The sequence below is a fragment of the Amphibalanus amphitrite genome, unplaced genomic scaffold, assembly GCF_019059575.1.
Source record: "Amphibalanus amphitrite isolate SeventyFive unplaced genomic scaffold, NRLGWU_Aamphi_draft 000611F_arrow, whole genome shotgun sequence".
Lineage (NCBI taxonomy): Eukaryota > Metazoa > Arthropoda > Thecostraca > Balanomorpha > Balanidae > Amphibalanus > Amphibalanus amphitrite.
In genome coordinates this window covers 301,712-324,895 of record NW_024882105.1, presented here as the reverse complement: position 1 = coordinate 324,895, position 23,184 = coordinate 301,712, and the positions used below count along the sequence as shown (strand labels likewise).

Below are 23,184 nucleotides of genomic sequence, written 5' to 3'. Positions count from 1 at the left end.
CAAACACATATAATTGACCTTGACCTAACTTGACCTGAAATGACCTCAGCAGCAAAAACTTGGTCGGGTAGATTGACAAAGAGGTTCTAGCTGGCTTGGCACCAGAAAACGGCATCGTCATCGGTATATGATAAGCAGCGCACTTGATATCCATCGGTGACCCAAAACAGCAACATTTTTTAGTTTGACCTGACCTGGAAGGTCAATGACTGACCTGAGAAGGTAAAACTGGGTATCATTAGATTTGTCTCTTCCCAAAGAATCTTTTTGGTCTTTACCGCTAAGCTCTATCTCCAACAGGAACGAAATGGCGCGGGGGAGGGTGGCAACCCCCCCCCCCCCCATGTGCGTTCTAGGATGGGAAAATGGCATGTGCGGGCGAGGGTTAAAACATCATTGCACGTTAGCTTCGATGTACTAACAATAGTGCTCTGCGTTTAGTAAGTAGTCAGCAGTTTGTGGAAAGCATAATATTTATTTCATTTTTTTGCGACGCGGACACCTCAAAATAGCGTGTAACTTATTAGTGCAACACCGTTCAGGCGTTCAAATTAAGGTTCAATGGAGACTGCGATCATTCATAAAAAAGCTATCAAGCAGCCTGTCTGGGAGGCAAGTAAGAGGCAAGTACTTGTAACACCGAACACGACATCAAGTTGTAACCGGTTTTATGTCATATATTTATATGGCTCTGGAGCTACATATTTTTCTTGTCCCAAATATACGTTTTAACATAATTCAACTAAAACGATGCCGGAACGCGAATTTATGTATGAAATGAATGCTGCACTTCACATGAATAAAACATAGCTATCCTGCGAGGTCATATTCTTGCCAATTTAGCCTAAACGGTTGAATTTGGGCCTTGGGCCCAGGTGCCGCGCTAAGCAGAATTTGTCATAAACATGGCTCTATCAACCGACCTTACGTCATGTATTTACAACCGAGTCTTGTTCACTGGTGTCAATTTAAATCGACAGTCCAATATATCAGAAAAAATGGTGACCTTGGTGAGGTCAATATGGTTATATGCATAATTTTTTTCCGTATGAGTGAACTTAGGCCAATTGGTAAAATAAATAATTTTGCGAACTGCAATCGGCAATGTCACGATCGTGAATGACATGGTGTTGTAAGCCAAGATTAGCTGAAACAGTAGAAAGTGTAGATATGTCATGATGAAATTGCCAACTGTTGTTCGTACTCATATGCCTATGTAGGAACCGGAAAAGTGATGCATAAGCTAGGCATTCCATAACTTTTAACAGCACATGATGGAATCTACATTTAACACGTGTCCGTTCAAATGAACTCAACACTGGAACGCCAGCAAACATTTGACGACTTACGTTCTCTGAATAGCTATTCCCTGTGCAAAGCTTATGAAGCCATCAGCTCCGACCCCTCGGCATCAGCTGTCACCCTTTACAGTCCTCTGCGGCTTCAAAGGGAGGGGTCACTCCACAGAACACACCGCGAAACACCACCGCAAATGTGACGTCACTCTCATTCTCGGATCGACGCGGGCTGTAAAAATCCTATAGCACGCGCACGGCTGCGCAGTACGAGGAAACGCGGGCTGTAAGTGGTACAATAAACATTGCAGCATTCGCCCGCTTCCATTTGACCAACAGCCCTCCCACAATTCTACGCGGGACATTCCGGTATAGTCGCGCAGGCGGAAATACTCTGAGCAGGAGTCAGACGTTTCGATGTGCATTAGTCCGGAAGACGAGATGCCGACGTCAGGCGTCAAAGCCACAGAGCCGTGTGCTGATGGCAATAAAACGCTAAAAGGAGGCTATGGGGAAAAGGGTTTGCAATTTGCAACATTATGCATAGGGGATCTATTCTAAAGAGACATGGAAAGCCGTATCGTCGAGCAGGATGCATGTAGAATATAATTGGATGCTACGTTTTTTTAACGCAATGGTGGATGGCAAATAAATAAAATGCACCCGCGGTACATATGCATGAACTGCAGACAATACGAAGCATAAGCATTACGGACTCATGGGGATATTGCAAAATAAGCAACAAATAAGCTCGTCATCGATTTTTAAACTTCCGAACACTCGCTAATGCCCAACAGCCCCCCCCCCCTTTCCCCTGGTCCTGTCGTTTTTATGAGACGCTCCCCTCATCGTTCCAACAAACAGGCAGCTGCGATACCTACCACAGGTCAGAGGTGACTGTCAACTGGCCTTCTCTGCCCAATCATCCCAGAGCAAACATTTACCGGCCGCCAGCCAGAGCAGACGCGATTATCGACAAAAACAAAGCCGCTCCAGTTTGCTTTGGAATTACCGTCACTGGGACAGCGTGTGTTTGCTCTCCCCTGAGACGTGTATCGGGTTACGTGGTGAACTGACGGGGGTGTTTAATTTGGATCACAGTTGTCAGAGGTGGAGGAAAACAGACCAGTTGAAAATGGAGCGCTTGTTAAGCGTTCCAGCTACATTCAGCTCGATTGCTGTGCCGTACAGGGTGCCAGGTGTGTGGAGTTGCAGATGTTGTACGCTCGTTTACTATATACAAGTGACTATACTATACGGTTACTATATGCAAGTGACTAAGTCACTCTAAAATGTCTCATATCCATGGGTAGGTCCGCTATTTTAGATTTTTTTTTTTGATACGCTCCAGCGGCTACCTGGCGATTTGCCCTCGCCTCTATTCGTCCCGCTACCAATGTAACAATTCAGGGAGAGCCGGCCATCGTTTTAAAGAAATCAATTTCGAAAGCGGCTCACTCTCATTACGGTTTTATGGCCCAGATAGAGAAAACACGCCGCTGTTCGTTTCCCGGCTGGCCCATGGGCCGCGGGTCGTAAAGCTGGGGCGGCGGCTCTAGGCTGGCCACTCTGTTGGCCGACACGTGACAGGCGTTTGACGGCTCCGCCACCGCCGACTCCCGGAAGCTTCCCCAGGCTAAAACAGCGGCACACGGATTCTCAACTTTTACGGCATCTTTTTGTCCTGCCCGGGCCTGGCTGGGTCAGGACGCACGCATTTCCAAGGCCCTAAAGTTAATGGCCGCCTGTAAACCCACGGCCGGCGGTGTAGGAGAATAAAAACGTCCCCGGGACAACTAGAGCCGGACCGGCTCCTTTCTAGCGACGACGGCACGGGACGGCACGGGACAGGAACGGGACGGCACGGGACGGCACGGGACGGCACGGGACGGCACGGGACGGCACGGGACGGCACGGGACAGGAACGGGACGGAGCAGAACGAATGGACGAGATAGGACGGGCTGGGAGGGGATATGTTGGAGCGTAAATAAACAGACGAGGAGGCTGTAAAGTTTTTCGTAAAGCGCCCTTTTATCCATTTTATAATAATATATTGAAAGTGTAGTTAAAACGTAAATTAAACTATTCATGACTAGATAACCACTGACCATAAACTATTTATTTTTCTATCAATGAGTGGCTCAGGAACCTTTTATCGCATTATTTATATGACATAGTAGATGCATGATTTTTATCGTCTTTTTACGTCAAATTTTGTTCTAATAGCCATTTTTAGGATCTTTGTATTGCAATTATATCGGAAAAATTAATTATTCACGCGAAATTAATCGACAAATCAGCATAAAAATGGAACAGCCAGAGTGATTTCTCGGCGTAACGTATCTACCTATGAGTGTTCAAAAACGTTATCGGAAATCTCCGCGCTTATAACGTCATGCCGTGATTCAGCTGTAGTTCATTGATAGCATGAAGAACTTCAGCATACGTTGCTGTCGCTGAAGGACAACACTCCCGGCCATTGTCGACCCGTTTGATGCAGCTGTGTCTCCCGGGCCTCAGATGACGGATCACGTCGCTTAGCATCCGTTAAACACCCCCATATAACACAGCGAGTACCGACGCCCTATACAGTCCGACCATGCTGCATTGGCTCCTGCACCGTCAACCGGGCCTGAATAATGTATGGCCGGCAGCCGGCAGCCTGACATGTGGCTTCCCGCGCACACCACAGTCTTTGTGAGCCGTGCGCCGTCGGCCAGCGTCACATAAAGTGACGTTGTTTTGACGGCATTGTCTCTGTGACCAGCGAGAGCCGCGCCATTCGTCTCTGCTGCGCCGCGCCGGAATCGCCGCCGCGCAGTCGGAGAGGCGATCTCGACGCGATATCTCCTGGGGCCGTCCGCGATAAACAGGCCCTAAACAAACCGCCCTCGAGCGCGCACAAAGCACAGCGGTCTCCTATTTTTGGGGGAGCGGCGCGGGCGCGGCGTTACCTTGGACAGGATGAAAGAGGTCTCGACTCACCTCTCCGGGTGACGCCAGAAGAAAATGAAGCGGCTTTCTCGTGACGTCCAGTACCGAGATTGTTAGTTTCTTACTTCCCGAGAGTCCCGTGTCACATAAGGGAGGGGGAGACAAGGCCTAGACGCAGTGTAACATGACAACTTGAGTGGCAAATGTTTATTGGACCACGACAACCGAGTACGATGTCCAGAATTGGTCAGCATTTGTCGGTATGTATGTACGTCATTAACGTCCTGCTACTGTGTAAGTACAGGTCTCGCGGGTTTTAGCGGTAGGTATTGCACCTAGAAAATTTAGTGTACTTCAGGCTATATCTTCGTCGTCTTAAGCTTTTAAGTGTTTAAGATGCGATCGAGTTGTTGGTTGACAACCCGGCCACGATCGTGTAAAATGGCTTCATCGTAGATCGATTAGTTTCTGAGATATAACCGGAAATGTAAAAGTGCAAAACCTACCGCTTAATCTCGCGAGAGCCGTACATATAAGATGCTTGTTAATTTCTTGCTCAGTCTTCTAACGTTCCGCTGTGCATGGTAGTCACTACACATTCGGGACGGGCATGAGCCTGACGAGTGTGTTGGACCTCGGGTGCTATTTATTGGAATTATGCATAACAGGCATAAAATAATCAACTTATCATTTCCTGCCGGAGAAGGCTGCTCGAAATCATAATATGCACTTTGCATAATAAAGTCATGGATCTAACAGTATACCACTGGTCCTGGAGGGAGAGGAGCGGATAAGGGGAGAGGATAGGGGGAGGTGATGGAGGGCGAGGGTATCAGCAACAGGTGGGCAGCGGGCGGCCCCTCCCCGCCGCCCGCCGGTATACCTGGATAGACCGTGCCTGGACGGTATACCGCCGTGTCGGCCTTCACCGTCCGCCCGGGGTGGTCACCGGCGGCTGCTGCACGCCCGATCCCAGCACGGCGCGGAAATGCGCCATTAATGCCGTGCCGCATTAGCATTTGGCGAGCACGGCGGCGGCGGCGGCGCACTAGTTGGTGGCGCACCGGGCGATTAGAGCGCCGCATTAGCATACACAGCGGCACTGACACTGCGGGCGGAAGGCGCACGAGACCCGGGAGCGCCGCCCCCGGCAGCCCTCCTTCCCACCAGCCACCTTCACACCGGCCAGGGGACTGCATCACGGGGTTCACCGTGCACGGCAGCCCTCGCACCGGCCAGAGGACTGCATCACAGGGTTCACCGTGCAGCCTACAGCATAGGAGTCGAGCCTGGGACCATGTGCTTTATAAGGCACTACAGGATTATCGTCATCTGTCAGGGCAGTAATTGAAACGTAAATAAAACTAGCAGCTGAATGCATGTAATATCGTGAGGGACACACTGACGTATTATCAAAGCTCACAGAAATAAACTCAGGCTTTTCCCGGGGAATACATTGTACCTACATCATACAGCACAAGTATAAACAATATGCCTATACTGAATTCATTCAAAGCTCTCGTAAGAATGTTTTCCTCGAGTTTCCATGATTACCTCGAGAGAAGCGAGTCTTTTATCGAAGTTAGAGCACCATACCTACCAATTGCGGACTGCGAGCAATGTGTGGGTTCAACGTTCTCTACAGTCGTTCCATGCCGAGCATGCGTCACAGTGACGGAGCAAAGCCAGCGTCTGGCTCAGGTAGTCCTCTTTTCAGAGCTCCTGATTCTCCGCTCTGAGCTCACTTTAATCGCAGGCGTAGCTTTGCCGAGCCGGATCTCCGGAACTTGCTAAATGGACCGAAAGTACGCGACGCCTGCACGCGACGGACACGCTTAGTCCATCGCGAGTGTTGAGTGTTGACCTATCAGGCTATCGTTATAGTCGTTTTGAGACACTATGACCACTGACCAGGCTTACCGTAGCAAAGAGAAGCATTTTACTTTCGCAAGTACTGAGTCTGTAGAAACGGCAATAAGGGCTAATTATGTACACATACCACATTCGTGGATGCCCTAACTCAGCAAACTGCAGCACGGAATGTAATAGTCCAACGACGAACGTTAGACTATTTATTCCGTGACAATAGTGTCGCGACGATTTGGCGTTATTGTGGTTACGGAAGCACAAAAAATAATAATGTTCAGTCGAATTAAGCTTCTAATGCAATTATTAGCAACCATTTTGAAACATGTTTCTTCCCCTACAGAGCCGTAATAGTCTACAAATGAAATACTGATCAGTACCTACATAAAGCTTCCAAGAGACCGTATTCCGTACCATTCGAATACATCGGTTTAAACCGAACAAAATGGAACAGTTTTGCCATTTGTGTTCAGTGTTGAAATTGATACGATTCCTTTACAGTACCATCTTATAGGAGTAGTAAAGTAATCTTGTCTTATAGTACCTAGCCATAGTCCTCTGTATACAGAAGTCTATGACCTAACCTATGTCTATTGTCTATGTAGCTAAAAGTTAGTCTTATAACAATAATTTGCACAAGACTCATCAGTATCAGCAAAATCCGCCTCCACGTTCCTCCACCGACGTTTCTGCCATTGTGTCTACTGTCTTTATTCAACATATGGGACCGGTAGCCACCAATATTATTAATCCGACGCATCCCTGACAGCTTCCAGAAGTGAGTTAGGTATAATGGAGAAATTGCATCTTTGACGTCAATCACTGCGAGCCTTATGTCCATTTTGACCAGCCCTATCGGCTATCAGAGACCATGGGACCAAATGTGCGGATTCCATTGTTTCCAGTGGAAATGAAGAGAGGACATTTCAATCGATTTTAAACGACTGATAACCTGAAAGTAATGGTAAGGGAAAATCGCATAAGCTGCTGCTCAGTAAAGAAGCGTCCATTTGTAACTTTATTTATATAAAATGTACAGTTCAGAAGTTCAGACATCGATATGAGATGAGCTCACAGGCATTACGTATTTACAAAAAAGCAACAGCGAGGGTTGCCAGATGAGTGACAATGATTTGACACCTTACGCGTATAAACTGTCTTTTATCCATACCGTTCAAAGCACGCGAAAAAGGAATAAGGATCATGGTTAGCAATACACTCATGGCTCTTCTGAAACCACAAACCACACGAATGAATCAACCGATTGTCATAACAACGTATCACAGTGAACAAAAAACACCGACCGCATCAACACTACATCATATCACAGCCTCTTCGGACAGAATGCCGCCGACAATCGACGCACCGTCGACAGCACACGCATACATAACACCCCAGTGACGTCATATCACGTCACAATGACGTCATACAAAAAAATCACCGTTTGTGGCAGGGCACGACGAAGATCGGCGTCCGGCGTGGGTTGACAGACACCCGAGGCAGCGGTCGGGACCGCCACTCGCCGGACTGCTGGTCCAGCAGCGTGCGACGGTCCCGGTCCGCGCTGGTCCACCGCTGGTCCCGCTGGTCTCGCTGCTGAGACCGGAGTCTAGCTCTGACTGCCAGCACTACACCAGCGCCCAGCACCAGCACCAGCACGGCCAGCGCTGCCAGCAGAGCGGGTAGCCGGACGACCACCGCGCCCGGCTCCTCCGACCTCGCCGAGTCGTCAGAAGATGTATCAGAGGAGCTCGTCTCGGAACTTTGGGCCATGGAGGCGAGAAGCAGCGACGCAGACGCTAGCGGCGTAGGTGTTCGGTCAGGGACTATCACTTGTCTGCCGGCAGAGTCTCCATCGGTTCGGGTCGCCTCGATAGAAGCAGCTGAAGGCACCAACTGTGCGGGCGTCTTGTGGCTTCTGTCGATGAGAGGTGCTACGCGAGCAAAAGCCGGGATCCCCACTTCTGAATATGCTTTTGCAGTGGATTTTGAAGGTATTTCGACGGGTTTCTCTGTCGGAAGTGCTCGACCATCACCGATAGAGGCTTCATCGTCGATGGAGAGTTCTGCAGGTGTTTTGTAATTTTCTGGCTGGATAGTCTTACTCTGATTCGTATCTATTCGCAAAGGCTGGCTGGCTCCGCCGTCGCAGAAAACCTGAAACAGCGGAAGATGAATATCAACGTCTGTCGGAGAGCTTCATGCATTATACACCACACCACATGCCTCAAATTTCCTATTCAATGAGCCATCATATAAATTTAGTGAAATGTCCGACTATCAGGAATCCCAAGAAGTGGAATTTTATCGGAAAACAATACTGGAGCCGCCGAGACTGGACGCACCCTGGCCCTGACACATCCTGATCCCACATTAGCACACAATGAGAGCCCGCCCACTGGGACTGACTGATCTCGGGGATCCTGAGCAGGGAAGCCGGATATCGGGCCATTAGGACACGTCAGGCTGGACACCAGAACCATCACACCGGTACCACACCCCAAAATTATAATCGGATTAGAACCTCTTCGAATAGCATAATGTAAACGGGAGCAGGAACGCAGATGACGAAACGAACTCTTTCCCCAGGAGTGTCTTCTAAGGAACTCGTACAAACTAGTGCGGGTCATTTTTGTCAATCTGTTTGCCTTTTATTAAACAGAACGATATGCACTTACGATCATATACCCGTAAGTCGTATAAATGTGTACTGCTGACTGCATATTCTTTTTTTAAATAAAATTAGCTGGCATCGGCGTGGCGGCGATCATCTCACCTGGACCAGGTACTGTTGGTCGGGCCAGAGCGGCAGGGACGCCGCCGTCTCCTCCGACACCAGGTGACCCCTCAGACCGCCAGAGAGGAGCTCCCAGGTGACCAGGTACTGGCCGGCGGCGGCGCGGGCCGGCCATGTGACTGAGGCCGACACCAGAGAGGCGGTGGAGGTCAGGCCGGCGAGACGCGGCCGCCAGACCGTCTGAGGGAGTAGAGAGAACCGAGGTCAGATCCAGGGCGGTGGAAGGGAGGGTGAGATCAAATCCAGTGAGATAGAAGGGAGGGTGAGGTCATGGAAGGGAGGGTGAGGTCAGATCCAGTGGAGTGGAAGCCGGAAGGAAGGGCGAGGTCAGATCCAGTGGGGTGGAAGCCGGAAGGAAGGGCGAGGTCAGATCCAGTGGGGTGGAAGGAAGGGTGATGTAAAATATAATGTGGAGTGGAGGGTGAGGTCAGATCTACTGGGGAGGGTGAGGTCAGATCCAGTTGGGTGGAAGGGAAGGTGGGACACTGCTAACTGGTCACTGTGGTCAGGATACACCATGCTGTGTGGTGAGACTCTGGGGCCCGGTGGGATCGAGTGGGACCGGGTGGACCCCGACGGGATCCGACGGGCCGGGACGGACGGACGGCCGGTGCGGGGCCTTGAGCCGTCCACCCGATGCCTATCGCCAGTCGTGGCGATGCTTATCAAATGAGCGACAGATGCTCTGGGTGTTCTACGATACCGTCCCGGGAGGATAGGGCTGCCCGCAAAAACGCGGCCGGACCGCAGTCTGTGTCAACAATGATGTGTGAGAACCTTCAAACACACGACACAAAGGCTCGCATAAAAACGGGTGTTTTACGAAATACGAATTTATGGTGTAGTTTAACTCACAGGACATGATCATACCTATTTAAAATAATATGCTAACACTGGCGGATCCAGGGGGGCCACGGGGGCCATGGCCCCCCCCCAAAGGCCTAAAGTGGCCTGTTAGCCCCCCCCCAAAACGTCAGAAAAATTGCTAAGAAAATATACCTTGATAGAGGTTTTTAGCCACTTGGTGAAGTAAACCTTTCCACAGCATAATATGGAAGCAATATGGTAGCAGTGAGGGTCAGTCAAAAGTTGCGCGAGCGGAGTCGACCTTTAAAAAAAGACTGTTGTTGGCACGTGTTTATGGCGCGGCAGCTGGTAGTTGGCGGTGTTTCGCGTGGTGTGGCATCACTGGCGGATCCGGGGGGGGGGGGGGCACGGGAGCCTGAGGTGCCCCTGACAAGCCCGTGGTGCCCTTGCTAGGCCTGTGGTGCCCCTGGACCCTGGCAGGCCTGTGGTGCCTCTGACGGGCCTAGGGTGCCCCTGCTAGGCTGCTGATGCCCCTGGGACCTGACAGGACTGTGGTGCCCCTGACAAGCCTAAAGTGCCCCCAACAGGCCCGTGATGCCCCCGACAGGCCCAAGGTGCCCCTGCGTGATGCCGTGATGCCTGCGAGGCCGGTGGTGCCCCTGCGAGGCCGGTGGGGCCCCTGACAGGCCCATGGTGCCCCTGCTAGACCGGTGGTGCCCCTGGCAGGCCTGTGGTGCCCCTGCTAGGCCGCTGGTGCCCCTGGGCCCTGACAGGACTGTGGTGCCCCTGACAGGCCCAAGGTGCCCCTGCAAGGCCGGTGGTGCCCCTGTAAGGCCTGTGGTACCCCTGCTAGGCATCTGGTGCCCCTGACTGGTCCATGGTGCCCCTGCGAGGCCGGCGGCGCCCCTGGCAGGTCTCTGGTGTCTCTGACAGACCTGGGGTGCCCCTGACAAGCCTGTGGGGCCCCTCACAGGCCCGTGGTGCCCTTGCTAGGCCTGTGGTGCCCCTGGCGGGCTGGTGGTGTCCCTGCTAGGCCGGTGGTGCCCCTGACAGGCCTGTGGTTCCCCCGGGCGTACCAAGGGGGGTCATGACCCATGTGGCCCCCCTTGGATCTGCCACTGATACATAATATATATTGATTTGTGAAGGCGTTATGGCTTATGCAATATGCAATTGCAGGCACTTGGTATCCCTCACTTATCCCTCATTGGGGGCTCTGGCGGGCTCCTGAGGGCCCACGTCTATCTCCGGGAGCCCTAGACAGGCTCCTTTGGGTCATTTCAGTCCACTATAGCATAAGAGGTCTCCATGCGAGTCCTATACATCTGAGGGCGTACCCTGACGTCTGAGGTACCCAACTGCAGCTCCAATGGTCTCTTACACTGGCGGATCCAGGGAGGGGGCATTTAGGGCCATGCCCCCTTCCCAGAGGCCTAAAGTGGCCCGTTTGCCCCCTCCCCCAAACGATAATGAAACATACCGGGTGATCATTTTTGAATGATACAAAAAGAAAGTCGCCACGTGCAAAGATAGGACAAGATATTTTGATTTCACGTGCTGGTTTACATGAGGGACATTTGGACATTTTGTTTTTTATCAACATTGTCCAAGTCCGTCCTAAGGTACGGTAAATATCATCCGTTTTATAGCATACCCTTTTTGGACATCTTAGTGTAACGATGCAATGTCTCAGCTGGATGGCTTTGCAACACAACAAATTTTAGTTCATGGCGCATGTGCAAAGGCAATAGCACGGTTATACGGGCTTCCTGGAACCTGCAAAGGATCTTGGAGTGCACGGAGACACTAAGAATAACAAAAATTCCGAAGTGGACATTGTTGATGGAAGTGCGTTCGTGTGCACTGGTTTGGCGGACCCGGGGACGGTACGGCCTTCTAGAGAATGCTGTAACCTGTCGTTTGGCCGGCTTTGTATGACTAATTCACGCGTCTCCGACACTCTTTTCAACAAGAGTGTGCTTCTCCACACATGTTTTTGGAGAAATAAACAAATAAACAAATAAACATCCGCTCCTATCATTGAGTTCCCGTGCCCCAAAGCTGGTAAGCCTGCAGCTTGCGAATAAGCGAGCACGACCGCCCGTCTTACAGCCCGGACTTCTCGTGACTGTACTTGAGTGTCTGGCCTCACCTAATGACAGGTGTGGTCAGATGTGAGCCGAAGACAATTGCACATCTAATAGTGGTAGAAGGAGACTTTACCCGGAGCATGGGACGGCGATAATCAGCAGAAAATGGTCAGACAAACCCGGCATCGAGCGGAGCTCAGCTGGTCGGCGGTCCGCGACGGGAGCATACTTTGGACACCTCCTCTAAGCTGGCTATTGACATTAATGACTGACTGTGTGTTCCAGATAAAATGTCCCACCGTACGTGTTCGATGGGTGTGTTTGGTTTAACTATCCAGCTTAACACATGGCTGATATTAACAAATGTTTTTGTATCATTCAAAAATGATCACCCGGTAGTTCAATCAGTGCGTGGCCCAGGAGCCGAGTTAGACAGGGGGTGTTTTACCACCTCCCGGCCCGCAAAGGGACCCAAGCACTGACTGGAAGCGGGTTAACTGGTCGAAAAAAGCAATGGTAAGTGTTTACAAAGCAATATAAAGGAATGGGTCGGGTGGGCTGCCATTTATATATTTTTCTTTTTTACGGAGCGAGCGAAGCGAGCGGAGTCTTACGTAGAATAACGGAAATTTCTGAGTATAAGCGGCCGGCCGGCCGGCCGGCCGGCCGTGGTCACGATTCTGCAACGCTTATATCTCAGCAACCACTTGACCGATTTACATGCGGTAATTTTTGTAGGGTAGCTTCATTCCTTCTACCAAGTATTCGACTATTCCTGATGCATGTGGGTGACCCCTTACGCACGTGCCACGTGCAAAACGAAGAGGTGTTCGTTTTGTAATTGTTGCAATATCTCGGTAACTACTTGCCACTTGGCCGATTGCGCTGAAAGTTGGCATGTAGGTAGGCACCCACTAGGCACTGCATATCCAAGTGCCAGAGTTGGGGTGCTGCTGCACGTGCGCACGTGCAGGGGTCGTTTCCAGATCTCGAGAACGGCTCGACCGATTGCGCTCAAATTTGGTACACAGGGACCGGTTAGTAGGGTGCCGTGCACAAGTCAGTTGGACTTGGGACCCATTTTGCACGTGCGCACGTGCAGGGTGCCGCTTCCAGATCTCGAGAACGGCTGGGCCGATTGTGCCCAAGTTTGGCACGTCGCTAGAGACCGGTTAGTAGGGTGCCGTGCACAAGTCAGTTGGAGGTACCCCCTCGCAATTTCGCACGTGCAAGGCCCACCCTCTCGCTCGCTCCGTTAGTCGCCCCAAAAGGCGTTATACTGGTAGTTAAAAAAAAAAATATCCATAGTGTCAGGGCTGTGACGAAAAATAAGTGCCCTAAATCCGATGAGAAAACAGGATTTGGGGGTACCCTAGGTTTGGTTCCTGCATGAGTTGGCCCCCCCCAAAAACGCAAGCCTGGATCCGCCAGTGTATGCTAAAAGCCAACGTTATCTACGACATCAATGCAAATTGCGTATTTGTTACGGAGCGAGCGAAGCGAGCGTAGTCTTTCCTTAGATTAACGGAAATTTCTGAGTATGAGCGGCCGGCCGGCCAGCCGGCCGGCCGGCCGTGGTAACTGGTCACGCTTTTGCGAGACTTATATCTCAGCAACCACTTGACCGATTTACACGCGGTAACTTTTGTAGGGTAGCTTCATTCCTTCTACCAAGTATTGGACTATTCCTGATGCATGTGGGTGACCCCTTATGCACGTGCCACGTGCAAAAAGAAGAGGTGTCCGTTTTGTAATTGTTACAATATCTCGGTAACTACTTGGCCGATTGCGCTGAAAGTTGGCATGTAGGTAGGCACCCACTTGGCACTGCATATCCATGTGCCAGAGTTGGGGTGCTGCTGCGCGTGCGCACGTGCAGGGGTCGTTTCCAGATCTCGAGAACGGCTCGACCGATTGCGCTCAAATTTGGTACACAGTTAGGGACCGGTTAGTAGGGTGCCGTGCACAAGTCAGTTGGGACCCATTTTGCACGTGCGCACGTGCAGGGTGCCGCTTCCAGATCTCGAGAACGGCTGGGCCGATTGTGCCCAAATTTGGCACGTCGCTAGAGACCGGTTAGTAGGGTGCCGTGCACAAGTCAGTTGGAGGTACCCCCTCGCAATTTCGCACGTGCAAGGCCCACCCTCTCGCTCGCTCCGTTAGTCGCCCCAAAAGGCGTTATACTGGTGTTACTTTTGTTACCCGTGTTCATAAATCCGCGCTTGACTGGGGTATTTTCCATAACGCGAGTGACTGGGGGGGGGGGGGGGGGCTCTCCAGAGCCCCCCTCCTATCTCCGAAACTACTCGGCCGATCGTGAAAATTCAAACGGCGTCTGATAGCCCTGGAAAAACTGTCGAACGAAATCTATTTTCATTGATCTCGAGGTCACCGATGACGTCACAGGTCAAGTCAAAGTAAAAATTATCGACATTTTTGCTAGTTCACAATTTAAGCTCTGACTGCCGGACCGCCGGTCCGATCAGGCTCATTTTTGGTTTACGCACTCCTTGACGGATGCCTTAGATACCCTGAGGGTACCGAACTTTTACTTCGAATTTTTAAGGTCAAGGCCAGGTCATCCTAGGTCACGAAAATTGTATATCATGTATCGGTCACGTGACGCATGTTTTATGGTCCATTTTACTCGTAGATTTCGAAAATAGTGTCGTCTGTGTCATTTGAGGTCATTGTCAGCTGAATCTACCGGAGGTCAGGTCACTTTCAGGTCAGAAAAGGTCAAATTTTGAAAATGAAATTTTTCAACAAAAAAGGTGCCTATCAGATGCAGTTTGAGCTCAGGAACATGATGGTGCCATTTATATTGCTGTACGACGTCAAAAACAAATGGATTTGAAAAAACATAAAGTTGTAAAATTTTGACAATAATGCGAATAACTTGGCTATTTTTGAAGACATTGGTATAAAACTTGCAAAGGTAGTTCATCAGTGTGTGTTCTATGATATATATTCCGGTTTTTGCAAAAAGTCAATTTTTTTTTAAAAATCAAAAAATATATTTTTTGTAATTGTAAACACATATTTTTCAAAATTTTCTAAATTTCGAAAATTCGAAAGAGCACTTTGATAGCTACGCGTATTTGTAGTCCACTCATGCAAAGAAATCTGATCTAGCTTTAAAACTGAGCTCTTGAGAGCGTTTGCCGTAATTCAGTATTTTGCATGAAAATCGGCCGACATGACGTCACTCTGACGTCATTTCCGGCCAAACTATGGTAGCTAGAAAGTTGAAATTTTAACACAAGGTGTCAAATTGATGCCTCTGAGGGTACCGCAAGTTTCGTGTTGATCCGTCAAACGGTGTAGAAAATATTGCTGAAAAACGGGAGGGGGGCTCTGTAGAGCCCCCCCAGTCATGCGCGGGTTAAAGAATAGCGCGTATTTTTTAAGCATGCACGTGCAGCGATAAACAGCAGCGGCTGTGATTCGATCATATGTGCAATATTAGCCACTGCAACAGTGCCTTATACCGCAACATCTAAATGATTTTCAGAACGTTAAATGTCCGGTGTAGCCATCTGTTCTATACTCACATCGCCCTCGCGAGACTTGGATCCGGATACCGTCTGATCTGACGTGGTCAGCGGTTCAGTGACCGGTTGACCTGGCTCTGCCTCAGTCTCATGTGACGTTTGACCTAACCCGGTCGGCAGCTGGTCGCGGTGACCCAGGTAAAACAGACAGGCCTGTTGACACCCCGCCGTCTGTGGAAAGAACAAACGGCACGCCATTAGCAAATTATCGTAATAGTAACATAAAAAGAACTATAAATTCTGACCGGGCACATCCATATCACTCATGAACAATATCATCCAGCGAGGAGCAAAGGGCTATGCGAATAAGTAATTGATAAGTTGCTAGGCGCAGCCACAAAGCACAACATTAAAGTCTGATTTACCCATGGATTGAGCTAAACACTTGATACTCACGCAGGCCTTGCTCCGTTTGCAATAATCTCTGATGAAGTGATCGCTCTGGAACGCTTGGCAGGCCGCCCAGCACTGAAAAAAACGGATAACTGGTAAAAAAAATATATCCCGATTCCCGATTGCAGCAAAGCATTCTTGAAGAAAAACGAATACCGATGCCATTATTCCAGCTCACACAGATAACCCTTCCCACCCACCTATCCTCCAGCTCATTTCACGCTCTCACCTATAGCTGATCCCACCTCAGCTCATCCAGCTATCCAAGCTTATCCCACCCACTCACCCAGCTCGCCCCCACGCTCCCGCCCATACACCCAGCTCACCCTCAGCTCAACCATCTCATCCCACGCTCTCACCCAGCTCACCCCACACACTTACCCAGCTCAGCCCACACACTTACCCAGCTCACCCCACACACTTACTCAGCTCACCCCACACACTTACTCAGCTCACCCCAGTTCCCAACCACTCACCCGGAGACACTGCTCGGTCCTCAGGCAGCCGCTCCCACCGGCGTCCGGCGTCAGCTGCAACAAAGAAGCGCACTCATTAGTCACCACAGTCGACAAAAAAACCAGGTCACGGCTCGGTCGCCTCTCGACCGACCAGCGGCGCTCGGTCGTCCGAGCCCTAATCGCCTCCGCTTCGGTCCACCTGGCGCATAATCACACTGCCGCTTCCGTCGCCGCCGTACCGCCCCTTTGAAGTGCCGATCGCCACCCTTCTAATTATAACGCCATCACCGCACCCCCGTGACAGAGCCGTGCATCTGGAGTACCCGTGCTAATGCTACGCTCCGTAACCGAGCGCGCCCATTACGGGGGCGATTTTTCGGTAAAAACAGTGATTACGCCGGTGGCGGTGGGCGGCGAGGTAAAGGTAGCGGTGAGGAGGGCTGACAGAGGCGCAGTGAAGGACAGGTCAGGAGAAGGGGAGGGTAAAGGGTTCAGTCTCATGGAAAGGAGGGGGAGGGAAGTGCCTGGGTAACGGTCGCGACACGGGACGTTTAAACGTCGGCGGCGTCACTTTGTGATGGACGGGAGTGGTTTGTCTTTTGGAGAAGCGGCACTCGGAAGCGACGGAGAAAACTAACCAGAGCTTCCACAGTCCAAAGTGAACTATAAAGCTGTTGGACTGGGAAACGGTCGTCTCAGCTCGATGATTTTGGGACTAAATTGAGCCTGAAATGAGGGCCTTTCCTAAGCATGTGACTTGATAAAAACGTGAAATTTCTTACAACCGTCGCTTTTAAACGTTCTGCAATAAATTAAAAATGAAAACAATCAGACGAAAACAACTTATGCAGAGTTTTCAGAGCCGCGCTGGCTGCTGGATCGACTTCGAGCTCCTCACTGCGCCGCCGCACCAGAGTCCCTCCCGCCGGCCACGACATCTCGGCGGTGGCATGGGTCTCGGGGGACCCACGCACGACTGTCGGGCGCGCCTGGCATTCCAGCCGAGACCGCAGTCACACGCCGTCACCGCCGCGCCGCCGCACGTCACCGCGCGCCAGATACGACGCGATAGCGCGTGCGGCAAAACAGCGCAGCGGCGCGGCGCGCATTCCGACGCAGTGCGCTGAACTCGGCGCGCTCAGACGACGTGTGACGCGGCGACGAGCGGCGAACGGTACTCGGAGCGACGTGATAAGCCGTCACGTTACAGCGTAACGGCGAGCGGCTCGGCGCGCGTGACGGGACGGTCAGGAGAGCTCAGGCGACCAGTCACGGGGTTTCGGCAGAGCTCGTCGTCAGGCTTGGAGTGAATCTACGGCTGGAATGGTCAGCAGTATATAAGAGGGCCTTGACCACAAGTTTTAAGTGACAGAGGCATCCCTGGCTGATGGATGGCGTGCTTTATGAATGGACGGCTCACCTCGTGGGTGTCAATGTGAGACTCACGCTAGGTCACGTCGGGCCGAGTTCCAGCGATTCACGACAGCGCACGCCGCTCTGAATTCTGATTCGGTGTTGGCCGGCGTATCGAACCCCGCCAGGGCCGCTGCTGTTGTCAGCTCTGTGTCGCCATCGGATGACATCTGAACCTCCCAGATAGCACATTTGGGGTCGGTCTCGGTCCCGTGTCGGTCGCCTCAGGGCTGTCCGACTGCGGTGGCGCGCCACCAGCGAAGGGTCAATCCCCGCGTGCTCTAACGGCCCGTTTCTGTGCAGCCAACCCTTTTACCGGAGCGGCCGTTTCCCCGTATCGGTCATCTGAATCTGGCTGACGAATGGGGCCGATGGTATCGCGACGCGCGCCACATGAGAGCAGTGTGTGGGCACGGCGACCCGTCGGGACGCATGGGCTCGGCGCGGGCGGCTCGGCGGCTCCCGACCCCGCGCCGGCTCCCGCGGAGAGCCCACAGAGATTCCACACAGCAGCTTCTGCATTTATTCGAATTAAAAAAGAAGGCATAGTTTCAATGTCCATAGCTTTGGCTATGCAGACGGTTGAATTACTGAAGCCGCAGCTGACCCTAGAACGTAAATTGCAGATTGGTCCTTATCGTGATATTTGATTATAATTTAAATCGTTATTTCGTAAGAGCTTCATTTGTATAGTTCGATTATCTTCCAGATATGCTTGTTTGAGTTTGTAATAAAACGATCGACTTTCAAATTTCAAAAATAAGTTTACCGTGACTTTCATTGACATTACATACGCTTGACATAATATTTTTTTTTTTTGACGAGGAAAAGGTATGACTGACTAAAATGCGTTCATATACAGGTGCAATGTGCTTAAATAAAGCTAGCTTACTAAATAGTTATACCTAACTTAAATGCAAAGAACCCTGTTCTGAAATGCATCTCTCCGCCAGAAGGTCGAATAGTGCTCCCATGCACAATGCACATGTTCCATGAACCCATAAGTATCCTCTTTGATCCAGTATTCCCGCTACCGATGTATGTGTGAAGCCCAGTCACAATCGCCATGCAGCGTCATTCCCATCTGCCACCTGTCGCATATAAATTCGCAGCTGCCGGACGCCACTACCTTCATTCACCCGACTGAAGGAGAGTGACGCGCGGTTCATCGGCAGTAGCTTAGATCACAGTGCACACTGCTCACTGCACTGTGCACCATTGCACATCCTCGGCCCGCTGTTCGGTCACAGTGAGCGGCCGACCGGAACCGCCCGCTTCCGGAGCGACGGCGCCGGTTCCGGAACGGTTCCCACGCCGGCCAACAAAACAGAACCTCACGGCACGCTGGATGGGCTTGTTCGAATGCATGAGCAGCGGGCAGTCGACGGGCTTCACAGGTGGGGTGTGTATTGGCTAAGCTCATGCTCGAGGTGTGTAATTTCGACCTACGGCCTGGCATTCGCATCAGGATGAGCTCGACGGACACACTTTTGAGTTGTGCTTCAAAGTTTTAAAGATTCGGCCTTCTTTCAGAACTGTAGAATGTGTCTTATGCGCTATATCTATTTCTCATGTTTGTTACAACTTACAAAGCTTACTGAAAAGCCTGAGCCACAGTGGCGGCGGAACACCTTCAATTAAGGGGGGGGGGGGGCACTGCCGACTTTTGGTCCCATTCCACAGTGGGGATTTTTCCGATCTAGCACGTATTTATTCGTAGAGGGCAAACCATAGGTAGAATTGTAGCCAGATTGTGCACATATGTTGGCTGGTGTGTCCTGGTGAGAATTTTACCTGTAAATGTGCATAATCAACATAGTATAGGGGGTTCAATTGGACCCCCCGCTCAGCCGTTTGGCCCCTGATCAAGCTAGAGCTTCGCGGAAAAGTCAAGCGTGCTGCCTATGACGAAATGAGACCGAATATATCCAATTTCAAAGTCCAGGGTCATAAGCTGACTTTCCAAGTCAGTTTAATGACCCAACTAAAGTTGGGAAATCGAGACCTCTTGAAACTTCGCAAAGTTAGGGTGTTACGGGGTATTTTGGGGTGCTGATCACGAATTTCATGTTAGTTTTGATCACAGACGATGTCTTTATGCATTTAGGCCAGGTTGGGTCAGGTCAGGTTAGATCAACTAGTAGGCGTCCTGCCGGCCATCCATAGAAGTGTCACCTACTACTGATAGCTTCGTAGCATGGAACGAAGGTACCAGAACTACTTCGTAAATATTCAAATGGCTGCTAAAATCGAAATCAGCACCAAAAACTACCCTAGAAACAAGTAAAACTCGAAAAAGTGAACCAAGGTCATCAAAAGGTCAATGACCTTGACTTGACCTTCACGTGACCTTGCCACCCACCATTATGCATGGCACCAACATCATTTCACATATTTGAACGTTTAAAACCACAAAAAGACTGGAAACCGCGGATAATGTGAGCTGGCATACGCCGAATCGCGATTCCGGCCAAACATGGTCTCGAGAAATATGCCACAGGTCAAAGGTCAGTTGGGTCAGAGTCATGAAATTTTTAGGTTAGATGTAATATTGATGATCTCGAGGGCACCGAAAGTTTCGGCGCGATCGGCCGCTTTTTGCGCGAGTAATTTGCGGAAAACCATGGGGTTTTATCCGACCCCTTCCCCCTCCCCCTCCCCACAAGTGCGATGGTTAATAAGGTTACGGTATGTATAATTTACGCTTGTCATCCTATTCCTAATGAATGTGTCTCAGAAAATATGCATCATATAAATCACGAAGTAAAATTATTCGCCTATGTCCGGAACATACCTATATCGTGCTGTTTGCCCTAGCGCTCCTCGAGTGGGGTGTTAAGATACTCTAATGTGAATATTCCGTGTTCAGGCAAGTTTCGGCAGCCAAACTAGGCGTTGTCTTGTGCAGGAGAAAGTGGCGAATTCGATAGGATATATTTCGGAGTGGAAAAGTGTGGAGAACATTGTTGATTTCCTACATTTATTTAGAATACCATTCCTTCAATATGGTGTCTGTAAGGGTTTTTTGTAAAGGGCATTTTTGTGACCTTAGTAAGGTTGTGGCATACTTTCTGTTTGCCATTCCATTCCTAATAAAGGTGCCTTTCAGACGATATGCAACTTTAAGGCCTCGCAAGATTAAAACCAACAGGACAGGACAATGAAATTGAGCTATACTTTCGGGCCTTGCTGAGCCCATTGAGTAATCACGCATGAGTGTGAACTTTGGGCGCATTTTTCCTAGTTTTGCTGTAGACATACAGATAAAACAATGCCATATATGAAAAATTCAGACATTTCTTAGCCACACTGACACAAAAAATAAACAAAAATCCAAAAAAGATTTTTTGAATTAATAGGCGCTAGATCGGAAAAATCCCCACTGTGCATTCTTTCCATGCAACGCCCATAGGGCATAATGTTAAAATGTCAAAATCAAAGGGGGCACGGTGCCCCGGTGCCTCCCTCGTTCTGTCGCCTATGCTGAACCATGTAGCTTTGATGCGCCTACTTCTTCAAATGAGTTACTTTATTTCTATAATAGGCCCTTCAGCGTAAAAAGTGAGTGGATGAAAACGTCAAACATTCGTATAAAGTGACTAATGAACTAAAGGCTTTTCTAAATGGATTTAACGTTCATAAATCGATTTAAAGGGTCTATAGCCATGAATTGTGAAAGGAACAGAATGGTTGCGAGCCCTGTACCAAATGACATTTATGTGGTCGGTAGCAGCTGGTCGGTAGCAGCTATATTGTGAGATAAGATAGTACTCTCTAAAAGACGGTTTTAGAATTGTACGAGAGCTGTCCAGCACTCACATTACAAGGTATGTATAATTACGGAGCGAGCGAAGCGAGCGTAGTCTTTCCTTAGATTAACGGAAATTTCTGAGTATGAGCGGCCGGCCGGCCGGCCGGCCGGCCGTGGTCACGCTTTTGCGAGGCTTATATCTCAGCAACCACTTGACCGATTTACACGCGGTAATTTTTGTAGGGTAGCTTCATTCCTTCTACCAAGTATTGGACTATTCCCGATGCATGTGGGTGACCCCTTATGCACGTGCCACGTGCAAAACGAAGAGGTGTCACTTTTGTAATTGTTGCAATATCTCGGTAACTACTTGGCCGATTGCGCTGAAAGTTGGCATGTAGGTAGGCACCCACTAGGCACTGCATATCCATGTGCCAGAGTTGGGGTGCTGCTGCACGTGCGCACGTGCAGGGGTCGTTTCCAGATCTCGAGAACGGCTGGACCGATTGCGCTCAAATTTGGTACACGGTTAGGGACCGGTTAGTAGGGTGCCGTGCACAAGTCAGTTGGGACCCATTTTGCACGTGCGCACGTGCAGGGTGCCGCTTCCAGATCTCGAGAACGGCTGGGCCGATTGTGCCCAAATTTGGCACATCGCTAGAGACCAGTTAGTAGGGTGCCGTGCACAAGTCAGTTGGAGGTACCCCCTCGCAATTTCGCACGTGCAAGGCCCACCCTCTCGCTCGCTCCGTTAGTCGCCCCAAAAGGCGTTATACTGGTAGTTACTATATTGAGACGGGTATTGTTTTTCCGAGAGGGTGTCGAAAAAGTCATGTAGACGAGTCCACCCAATGTGCTCTGTGTTTTATATATATATATATATATATATATATATATATATATATATATATATATATATATTTGTCTATTACTACTCATAATAGTAACGTTACCATGTAAGACAAACTGTTAGACAAATGCCCTCTTAAATTGACTCAAATGCTCACTTCTGTTGCATTTCCGTGACATAACCGATAAAGTCGATCATTAGGACCTCAAAACTGTAACGTATAAAACGGATTATAGGCTAAGTTTTTGAGCCTCAAATCATACTTTCGCATTTAATTTATAGCATTAGTTTGATACGTAACTCGTGAGAGTACCAACACAAAGTGAAATCGGAAACAAGCTCCACACCATTCTGTCCAGTCGGGCTTACCTCAGCAATGCAGTGTTTCCTGCACTTATCCACATACACGCGGCTCTTGTCCACCGTCACCTTCGCTGTCGCCACCAGCGTGCCAGCCAGCATCAAAACGGCGAGTAACACCATCAGGCCCCTCCCGGTACGAGCCATCACTCAACACCCGGGTGTCTAACTCAGCGAGCACACCACGCGCGGTCTGCCGAACGACGCAGCGTGACGCGTCGGCACCGCACGGCGATCGGCGCCCGACTGAAACTGGCGCGACGGACGAGGCGGCGCCGGGCTGACTTCTGTGCGGTCTCTGCTCCCCGGCACCGACTGGGATCTACGGGATCTACAGACGGGATCTACATACTGACTGCGGGACAGTAGCGGAGGAACACCTTCAATTAAAGGGGGGCACTGCCGACTTTTGGTCCCATTCTTTCCATGCAACGCCCATAGGGCTAATGTTAAAATGCCAAAATCAAAGGGGGGCACGGTGCCCCGGTGCCCTCCTCGTTCCGCCGCCTATGCTGCGGGATCTACGCATGGGATGGGATCTACTTTCTATTTATGTAGGTACGTGCGGGATTTTGCGAGCGGGATGGGATAGGTATACCTGAATATTCGATAGTC

The 23,184-nt window shown here is 50.3% G+C and overlaps 2 protein-coding genes across 2 annotated transcripts in view; one reads left to right on the top strand and one right to left on the bottom strand.

Moving 5' to 3' along the window:
* Positions 1 to 23,184, top strand: part of LOC122363258 — a 42,694-nt gene that overhangs the window by 18,453 nt on the left and 1,057 nt on the right. The window lies entirely within an intron of this gene.
* Positions 7,109 to 22,797, bottom strand: LOC122363257. The gene is made up of 6 exons (XM_043332305.1): positions 22,579 to 22,797; positions 16,214 to 16,267; positions 15,741 to 15,812; positions 15,345 to 15,515; positions 8,873 to 9,073; positions 7,109 to 8,253 (listed from the first exon to the last, which is right to left on the bottom strand). Exons 1-6 carry the CDS (start codon positions 22,714 to 22,716, stop codon positions 7,534 to 7,536), a joined length of 1,356 nt encoding a protein of 451 aa, XP_043188240.1. The 5' UTR covers positions 22,717 to 22,797; the 3' UTR covers positions 7,109 to 7,533.

Excerpts from the sequence above, each read along its gene's own strand:
- LOC122363257 (XM_043332305.1), bottom strand. The coding sequence starts at position 22,716 with ATGGCTCGTACCGGGAGGGGCCTGATGGTGTTACTCGCCGTTTTGATG. Across the intron at positions 16,268-22,578 it reads GGAAACACTGCATTGCTGAG|CTGACGCCGGACGCCGGTGG; the intron begins GTAAGCCCGACT and ends TCTTTGTTGCAG. Across the intron at positions 8,254-8,872 it reads ACCAACAGTACCTGGTCCAG|GTTTTCTGCGACGGCGGAGC; the intron begins GTGAGATGATCG and ends CCGCTGTTTCAG.